This window comes from Linepithema humile, chromosome 2 (genome assembly GCF_040581485.1).
Source record: "Linepithema humile isolate Giens D197 chromosome 2, Lhum_UNIL_v1.0, whole genome shotgun sequence".
Lineage (NCBI taxonomy): Eukaryota > Metazoa > Arthropoda > Insecta > Hymenoptera > Formicidae > Linepithema > Linepithema humile.
The window spans coordinates 14203619-14214249 of NC_090129.1; the positions used below are offsets into that span (position 1 = coordinate 14203619).

A 10631-nucleotide genomic window follows, 5' to 3' on the forward strand; every position below is an offset into this window, starting at 1 on the left:
ATTTAAGATCGTCTTAAGTCGTCGTCATCGTCGTCTTAAGATACTAATATGGTTTTTTGATTGGTTCGTAGCATTTTAAGACAAAACTTAAGACAATCTTAAATATAAGAACGGACTATGAATACCGGCCTATGATTGCGAGAATCGAAAATTATAGCCAGCTACTGCCAAATGCCAAAATACCAGGTTTGTTTCTTTTTTTCTTTCTAAGTTTATTTTGATGTTATAATTGAAATAATTTTAATTTATATGTAACAATTTTTCAGTGACCAATCCTACTCAAATTTGAAATCAAATCCTTTAACCTCTAACCTCTAATTTCATCGTGCTGAAGTTCTAATCCTTTCCACTTCCCTGACACAAGTAGGCATATTTCCATTGATCTCATATTAATATATTGATATACTTTAACTTTCAAACCGTTTTCTATTTTTAAAATTTTAAATACGATATTATCCATTTTTAATATTTATTAATTTTTACGCGTTTTATATATTTCAGTGCCATTAAAAAGCAAAGTTTGGACTTTCTTTATCAAAACTGCAGACGGAGGAGTTTGCAAAATATGCCACAAAAATGTAGCGTCAGGTGGAACTACCAATTTAAAAAATCATTTGCTACGTCACCATAAAAATATTCAGTACGATAAAGAAACACAAGTGTCAGTTGTTGCTGTGGATTCTACGAATCATATGAACAATTCTGATATCGATGACCCTTCGACTGTACAAAGTACCAGCAGCGAAACAAGACAGTCAAGAATTCAAACACAGGTTGAAGCAGCATCATCTACAACAACACTTAATCAATTGACTGCATCGGTACAACTGGCGCGATTAAAGTCTTGCGATAATTACTTGGTGCAACCACAAATTGATAAATCCATCGATAAAATAAAGTCTTTTGAGATCGGAGGAAAAAAGGAAGCGCAGCTTATCGATGCAATTGCTTTTATGATCACAAAGGATAATTTGCCGTTAAGTATCGTTGATAAGGAAGGTTTTACATATTTTTGTAAGATTGCGTGTCCCCTTTTTAAGTTGCCTGGCCGTAAACAAATTACAAATGTAATTGAATCTAAATATGAGATTTTATCCACAATAATTAAACAAAGAATTTCTGTTGCTGTTAATATAACAATTACTGCGGACGTTTGGACAGAAACAATGAATACAGTCAGTTTTTTAGATTTATCCGTACATTTTCTTTATAATGAGGAACTTGATTCTGTTACGATCGGGGTTTTTAAATTAAATAAACGTCACACTTCAGAATATTTATCAGCAAAAATAAAAATGATATGTGATGATTGGCTTATAGATCTTTCAAAAGTTCTGTTCAAAAGTTCAAAAGTTCTTCAAAATTCACGCTGTCGTTACAGATAATGCTGTTAATATAATTGGAGCTGTTAGAGATTTATTTGGAAAAAATAAACAATTACCTTGCTTTGCTCACACCGTGAATCTTGTTCCTGCAAAATTATGTGAAAAAGTACCTGATTTAAAAGAAATAATTGATAAGGTTAAGGCTATAGTTACATTTTTTAAACATAGTGTAGTAGCAGTCGATGAATTTCGTAACGCGCAAAATTTAAACGCATCTAATTCTCCACTAAAATTAATCCAAGAAGTGCCTACGCGATGGTCGTCACTATTTTACATGCTCGAAAGGGTTGTTCTGTTAAGTAATCCTGTAAGTTCAGTAATTTTAAAATTAAAAAATTCCCCGCCGATGCTATCCGGTTTTGAACTTGCTACTCTTCAAGAAATTTTGAAATTGTTAAAATCATTTGAGATTATAACAAAAGAAATTTTCGGTCAGAAATTTGTCACATGCAGCAAAATAATTCCGATGATTCATTGCTTACGGAATCAGTTAACAGAATTAAAACCAGAATCCGATGCTGGTAAAAAACTTAAAAATTATTTTTTATGCGAAATTGAAAACAGGTTCCAATCGATTGAAAAACAAAACCTTTTAGCAATTGCAACTATACTTGATCTAAGGTTTAAAAAAATTCATTTCCAGGATGCATTAGCATGTAGTTCAGCTGTGCGCAAAGTCATTGGCTGCATTCAGCGGACTCATCAGTTGAGCAACGTTACTAGATTTTCCGCTGAATGACACTCCGCTCAGTCTCAACATATCAACAAGTTGAAGGAGCGGACGCCATATTTTGTAGCGATTTTTATTTATGCTACCAGAGCATAAAGTGTTACTTCAATATGGCCACTGCTAGTGACAAAGGTGCAATCATGGAAAAAACTGTAGAGAAAATATACGAATTTCGTGAAAAATTATATACAGTAGTAGAAAATGCAGATTTTCATACTCGTCTTCAATCAGGTAAGTCAGGACTAATAAAATTGAACTTAATTTATAATTTTACTTAACCTCTCCTTTGTAGTATATTTTGTAGAATAAAATATTAGAATTAACAAAAAAATATATTAATATATTAATCCTTTTTATTTTGTTGTTGCTAGCAATACTTACAAATCTATATTATACATAACGTGAAGATTTTCAATACTACTAGAATAATAACGAAACATAATGCAAATAATATATTGTATAAATTATATTTTATCTTAAAATGTGCTTTTTATTGCAGATCCAAATTTAATGGGGATTTATTTCAATGATTGTGAAAGCAATGAAGAATCTGCGAGTCTGACTGCTGTACACAATGAAATAGGTAATATACCATTTGCTGTTATCCTAAAGAAAACATTTTCAAATATATATATATATAATATATATAATATATATAATATATATAATATATATATATATATTGAATATTTTTAATTTTTCTATTCTTTTTCAGTCACTTTATTTTTGTCAGATTAATGCTAAAAATTTGAACTTTTTACAATATATGTTTAATTATAATTAAAACTAAAATGCTTATTTTTCTCTTCTTGCAGATGTTGACAAAGAAAATTTTTATTGGAATAAACAAAATACAAAACTTTTGTTACATTTATTTCAAGAACGTAAAGAAAGGTTTAGAGATCCCAAAGTAAAAAAGAAATCGTTGTGGACTGAAATAGCAAATAAATTTAAAAAACATAACTATACATGTGTGACAGAAGATATTTTGGATCGAAAAATGAGAAATATGAAAAAAACATATCGAACAATCAAAGACAACTAAAAATTAAGTGGCCGAGGAAGGATAATCTGGGAGTATTTTGAAACGTTCAAAAATATATTTTTTGATGATAAAACAATGAATGTTGGACCAACATTATCATCTATGCAATGTACATCTCAGTCAGTAAGTAATAATATAAATATTTTAAAAAAATTTACTATTTTGATGCAAAACATTTTGAAATTTTTTGTGCGAGTTGGAATTCTCAGAATTTTCTTAGAAATTTATATAACAGTTTTTTATATTTTGAATTTAAAAAAAGTTGTAAGGCAAAATTAAAGTTTATACAGATTGCAGAAATCTTTTTATAAAGAGAGAGAGTGAGAAATCTGAAGATATTTTAAAATTTATATATGTAAAAACTTGCTAAATTTTTGTCTATTTAGATAATTTTTCTTCTGAGAATTAGTCTGAAATTTCTATAAACAATATCTAAAATTTGTATATTTATATAGAAATTATAAAAAAAATAATTAACAATTTTGTTTTAGGGTTTAGAACAAAAGGCTGTACAACAAGATTCAGCATTATCTGATTATGATTTAGTTAGTGTATCATCAAGAAATTTAAGAACGCCGCACTCTAGTTCCTTGTCAAAAGATTCGATTTCTTCCTTTGAAAAAAATATTACACTGTCACAAAATACCAGACTGCCTTCAAGAGATCAAAAACCACTCTCAAGATGTCTCACATCACCCTCAACAGATTCGAGAATTTCTTCGATAGATTCAAAGTCTTCGTATGATTGTTATGAGTCTATAGTTTTAACAGAAGAAGATTATTTGAATCCAGAAGACTCACAGTCATTACAGAGTATAGAAAATCTATCTGAAGAAGACAAAAATAGCAAATGTACGCTATCAAAGCGCAAACCATATTCCATGAAAGATGGTGCTGTTAAAAGTAGAGCTTTCTACAATCGTCGACGTAAAAATGAGAATACAGAGATGGAGCGTTTGAAAGAAATTAAAGAATTTGAAAAAAATAATGAAATTCTAGAAAAGAGGAACAAACTTCTAGAAGATTACATAGAAGAGTTAAAATAAAATCTAAAAATAAAATCTAAGAATAAGACAAAGAAAAGATTTAAAGATAGAAGTTAGAAAGTAAGATTTAAAGATATAAAGTTAAAGTAAAAAAAATAAAGTATAAAAAATTAAATTTTTAAAAAGATTTAAAAATATAAAAAAACCTGAAAATAAAGTAGAGGAAAAAATGTCTAATATTATAAGAAAGGTTCTTAAAATGGAGACAACTTTTAATAAGAAATAGATGGAGAAATATTTTTTTTCCATTTTGTATCATATATTTAGCTTGTAAAAATTTATGTATCTTTGTTTTATTAAACGAGCTTTTTTATTATTTATTTTCAAAGATATATCTCCATATTAGACATTTCTCTATATAGTTCCTTTATGAAACCAAAGTACAAATATAGAAATATGAGATAGATAAATATAAGATTATGTTTACATTACGTTTGTTGAAAAAATTAAGATATATATATATATATATATATATTATTAAAAATAAAAATATATTTATATATAATTTTAATAAATTTTATTTTTATTTTTAATTATTTTGTATTTTTATTTATGTGTATACCTGCACTCTTTAATTATTATACTTGACTAATTTATTATATTATACTTAATACTATACAAATATGTAATTACTATTCTATACTTAATATTATTTTATACTTAACAAATACATAATTTTTATGTTGTGCTTAATAATATATTTAACAAATACATAATTACTATTACACTTCCCAGTAAACATTCGATATCCTATGTATATACATGAAATATCCATAATGTGAAAAAAATGTACTGTATATACTATGTACATACATATGATATACGCTGATGTAGATACATTTGTGGATATGCATAAGATATCTTATAGATATACATAGAATGTATATTCGAACGAGATCGTTGCCTGTATATACTGTAAGAAATTTCGTTAAAATATAAGACCTGCTCCTGCCACCTATTGGATAGAAACTTAATATAAGTGTCCGAGATGTGACAACACTGTAATACGAGCTGAGCTCGTACGTAAAGAATTGCTCCAAAAGAGATCTCCGCGAAATCTCGAACAAGTAACATTTAAATTATAATCGTGATCTTGAATAAAAGGCTGAGTGGACTTAGAAACTTTTCAACGGTTTATTATCCGGTACCTTACCGCTTCCTATCCTGACACACTGCGGTTAAGTGCAATTAGAATCTTACAGCTTCAGAATTTCAGAAGTGGGATACACTCATTTCCTTCGGGCGCTACGCGATTAAAACGCAACGTGGTCGCGTGCCGGACATTTTTAAGAAAGCACGCGAGCGTTCGGTCAATTTCTCAAGTGTTATTAAATCGTTCGAGACACGAAACCGATTTCGGAGCGTGAGTCAAATCAGTGTATAGTGTACATCATTGTCGCTACCCCGTATTAGACATTAGTTTTCGCCCTCATCGAGATGGATCGGGCATCCTTGGAAAACTTGTCTCCGGAGGAGCTCCGACAACAAGTAACTAAATACCGGCTCTCTCCGAACGCTGAAACACGAGAAGCCTACACCGAGGCTCTCGTTCAGCATTTTGAGCGGTTTCGCGCGGCTCTCGAGGGAGGGCCCGCGACAGATCCGGGCGCACAGCCGATTGAAATGCTGCCGTCGGCAACTCTCCGACCGGCTCGCATAGGATCGACATCGGCGTCAGCCTCAGAGGCACAAGGGAGCACCCAGCCGCCCTGGGACGCTCTCGCCAGGTGCCTCACCTCATTAACCTCACAGATGCAACGACAGGAGTCGTTGCTCGAGAGGGTGGTTCGTCAGCTGAACCACTCTCCGGCAGGACCGGCTAATTTGGAATCAAGCACGGCACCGCCGAGCTCAGGATCGGGCGCGCTCTCACCACGACCTTCCTCCGTCGGCACAGCAAATTTGGGACACGCGGTGAGCATACTCGCCACTCAGATTCCAGAATTTGGAGGCGCCGTCACGGAAAATCCACAGGTGTGGCTCACAAGGGTCGATCAAGTGGCAAGGGTGCACAACGTCCCTGACGATGTCAAATTGCTGGCCGCGTCTAGTAAATTAATAAAAGTAGCACGAAAATGGTACGATTTGAGCACAGGCTCAATAATAGAGTCCTGGACTGCCTTCAGTCAAGCTCTTACAAGCCGATTTAAAAGAACGGCTCCGTACCACGTGACACTACAGCGCATAGAAGCGCGGAAATGGAACTCAGCTAAAGAAGCTTTCCAAGAATACGCGATGGATCGCATCGCATTGATGCACGGCATGCAACTGCCGATGCAAGAGAAAATACAATTACTCCTGTCCGGAATTAACAGTCCGGCTGTTCGAGCAGCGGCAGCAGCTATGGACATCCACTCAATGGACGAGTTCCTTGACCGGATGGAGTGAGTGGTCAACGCCAACCCGGATCAAGAACGTAAAAGCGCTCCGACAAAGAACTTCAAGACAGAGACGTCGAGCGGTGGCGAGAAAGCGGCAAGTTCAGCGAAGCAGAAACTCTTCTGCGTGTACTGCAAGACACCCGGACATCTCCGCAAGGACTGCCTCAAAATAAGGAAGCGGGAAACGCAGCCACCAGCAACGCCGACTTCAGCCGTCGCAGCCGTACAACAGGACACGGAGAACACCGTGGCCTTGGTGCAACACCACTGTAAGCGAATAACTTTTGGGCATGACCCTATTATTATTAGTAGAATTAACAATGTAAAGTCCGATGTAACCGCGTTAATCGATACAGGGAGTCCGGTCTCCTTCGCGCGCGCTGACCTATTAAGCGGCGGTTACGGATTAAGAATTCAGGAGGTCAATCAAGCTCCGGCTTTGACCGCAATTAATAATTCTCTTATCAAAATCACCGGCGCGATTAATACTGAAATAGTGTTCGCGCAACACCCAGAAAGAACTTTTATTATTAGTCTTTTTGTACTCGATACGCGCAGTCTGGCGACGCAGATAATAATCGGCAGAGATTTTCTCAATAATCACTCACTTTTTGCGATTTATCGCCCGTCGCGGAGCAAAGCTCAGAGCAGCGACGCGGACATTTCAAGCACGTTTCCGGAAGAGCTCTTAAAAGTGCACGCGTGTTATGAGCCGCAGCGCGGGGACGAATATCTCAAAGAATTAGCGAAAGAAATGGATTCCGTGGAGGGAATAAAATTGATAAGTCTGTTCAAAGAAATTGCCGAGTTAAAGGTCAGCCGCGTCGAAGACGACTACTGCGTGCGAGTGAATATAAAAGACACGTCAACTTACGCATATGCGCCACGAAAGTTCGCGTATTCTGAACGCATACAATTAAGAAATATTACGGACGACTTGATTGCGCGCGGTATAATAAAGACAAGCGTTTCGCCATATTGCGCGCGTATAGTCCCGGTTAAAAAGAAAAACGGTGAACTGCGTCTGTGTGTAGACTTGCGTCCACTGAATGCACGGATCACGAAACAGAAATACCCTTTTCCGATCATCGAAGACTGCATCTCGCGACTCGGTGATAAATCAATTTTCACGTTATTAGACATGAAAGACGGCTTTCATCAAATATCGGTGCATCCGTCGGACACAAAGTATTTTTCGTTTGCCACGCCCGACGGGCAATTCGAATACACGAAGCTACCTTTTGGCTTCGCGGACTCACCGGCAGAATTCCAAAAAAGAATAGTTCAAATTTTACAACCGTTGATCAGAACGGACAAATTGATCGTTTATATCGATGATATACTCATCGCTACCGATACAGTAGACTCGAATTTACAAGTGCTTAAACAAACACTGGTTGAATATAAAAAGTACGGTTTTGAATTAAATATCAAAAAATGTCAGTTCCTCAAACGGAAAATTGAATATCTCGGATACATAATTGCTCGCAATTCGATAACTATTTCGGATAGACACACCGAATCAATCTCCAAATTTCCGCAACCGAAAACCGTTCTGCAATTGCAACGATTTCTCGGATTAACGAATTATTTCCGGCGGTTTATAAAAAGTTATTCAATAATTGCCAAGCCTCTCTATAATCTACTAAAAAAGGATTCAAAATACGTTTTCAGTCCGGAATGCCGGCAAGCGTACGACGCGCTTAAACGATTTTTAACTTCTTATCCGATCCTCGCAATTTACAATCCAGCAAAGGAAACGCAGTTGCACACAGACGCAAGTGCACACGGCTTAGGAGCAATCCTCTTGCAAAAACAAGAGGAGGGCCAATGGTCACCGATAGCGTATTATAGCCAAACGACAAATCAGGCCGAATCACGCTATCATAGTTTCGAACTCGAGATGTTAGCAATAGTTCGAGCGGTGGAGCGCTTCCACATATATCTTTATGGAATAACGTTCACCATAGTTACTGACTGTAACGCGCTCGTATATGCAGTTAGCAAGGCAAATTTGAATCCGCGAATCGCTCGCTGGACGCTCGCTTTGCAAAATTACTCGTTCAAAATAACTCATCGCCCGGGCAGCCGTATGGCACACGTCGATGCATTAAGCAGACAGACGATGTACGTCTCGACGCTACCGTTAGAAAGGATATTAGAATTCCAGCAATTGCAAGATCCTACGCTAAAACAGATTGCGTTAGATCTCGAATATAGAGATAATAAAAAGTTCAAATTAATCGAAGGATTAGTTTATCGAAAAGAGGACGATCGCGACCGTTTCGCCGTCCCGGAATCTATGGTGAACGCCATTCTTAAAACTTATCACGATGAATTAGCGCACTGTGGTTATGAAAAAACCGTTCAAGGAATCCAACAAACGTATTGGTTTCCTGCATTGCGAAAACGCGTGCGCGATTACATTTATAATTGTATTGTTTGCCTGAGTGCGGATGCATCAACGCACCGACTCGAAGGCGAGCTACAAATCGAGGAAGCACCTAACGAGCCTTTTACAATTATACACGTAGATCATTTCGGACCGTTACAAACGACGGCCGATGGCTATAAACATGTTCTGATCACTATCGACGCGTTTACGCGATTTACGTCTCTTTTCCCGGTAAAATCTACCAGTTCAAAAGAAGTTTGCATACATCTATCAACGTTATTTAACTTTTTCGGAATACCGGAAGAGGTGGTAACTGACCGTGGATCGGCATTTACTTCGGCCGAATTTTCTAATTTCCTCGCGGAAAGAAGAATAAAGTTACGCAAAGTTGCTGTCGCCTCTCCCTGGGCAAACGGAAAAGTCGAACGCGTAAACAGATTCATTAAAAGCTCTCTTGCAAAATTAGTAAAATCGCCAGATGAGTGGAAGGAAAAACTGCAAACGCTGCAGTACGTGATAAATAACACGTTTCATACGGCTCTCAGGTGCTCGCCCTCGAAGATCCTTTTTGGATTCGACCAGCGAGGTCACATAGACAAACAGCTCAGGAACGAGTTGGAAAAACAAGCTAACGATTCTCTTTCTTTTGATCAACAGCGAGACAATACTCGTGAAGTAGCGGTCAGGATGAACGAACGACTCAAAGAATATAATAAACTTTATTACGATCGTCAACATAAAAAGCCAACGGTTTACACAGAAGGCCAATATGTTTTGATTAGAGACCTTCACCAGAAAGTCGGAATAAATAATAAACTAAAGTCAAATTACAAAGGCCCGTATGTGGTCAAGAAAATATTAAACAAAAACCGGTACGTTGTCACGGACATACCGGGCTTCAACATCACACAACGGCCATACAATTCAATTCTCTCGCCTGATAAAATGAAACCATGGGTCAAACCACTAAACGATGCTTCATAGAATCGATCAAAAGAAAAAGAACTCAATTTACTGCGTTAAAGATTATTAATTTAAGTTACTGTATTAAATAAAAGAACTCAATTTACTGCGCTGAATACTGTTAATTTAAGTTACTTATTATTATTATAAAAATTGCTTGCGTTGCATATTAAAGTATTAAGAAAATTCTCTTGCGGCGAATAACATTAAGTTTAATCCAATACAAGTGTTTAGATTAAAACCTACATTTATAAAACATAATTGTAATAAAACCAAAGACTGGCCTTAGATCTACAGATTTACATAATCAATTGTATTAAAATATTAAACATTCGAGACGAACGTTTGTGCAGGATGGTCGAACTGTAAGAAATTTCGTTAAAATATAAGACCTGCTCCTGCCACCTATTGGATAGACACTTAATATAAGATCACATCCGAGATGTGACAACACTGTAATACGAGCTGAGCTCGTACGTAAAGAATTGCTCCAAAAGAGATCTCCGCGAAATCTCGAACAAGTAACATTTAAATTATAATCGTGATCTTGAATAAAAGGCTGAGTGGACTTAGAAACTTTTCAACGGTTTATTATCCGGTACCTTACCGCTTCCTATCCTGACACACTGCGGTTAAGTGCAATTAGAATCTTACAATACATAGAATATACCTCGTGTACATTTCAT

At 36.0% G+C, this 10631-nt stretch overlaps 1 protein-coding gene across 1 annotated transcript; it reads left to right on the forward strand.

Annotated features, from left to right (window-relative positions):
• The first annotated feature begins 406 nt into the window (after nt 1-406).
• On the forward strand, nt 407-2498 carry LOC136997857 (E3 SUMO-protein ligase ZBED1-like). Its single transcript, XM_067349253.1, has 2 exons — nt 407-1310; nt 1354-2498. The coding sequence occupies exons 1-2, from the start codon at nt 693-695 to the stop codon at nt 2122-2124; spliced, it is 1389 nt and encodes a 462-aa protein (XP_067205354.1). The 5' UTR covers nt 407-692; the 3' UTR covers nt 2125-2498.
• The last annotated feature ends 8133 nt before the right edge of the window (nt 2499-10631 follow it).

Bases quoted from the DNA above. Each gene is read 5' to 3' on its own strand.
- LOC136997857 (XM_067349253.1), top strand. From the start codon at position 693: ATGAACAATTCTGATATCGATGACCCTTCGACTGTACAAAGTACCAGC. The intron at 1,311-1,353 runs TGGCTTATAGAT...AAAGTTCAAAAG, and splicing joins TAAAAATGATATGTGATGAT to TTCTTCAAAATTCACGCTGT.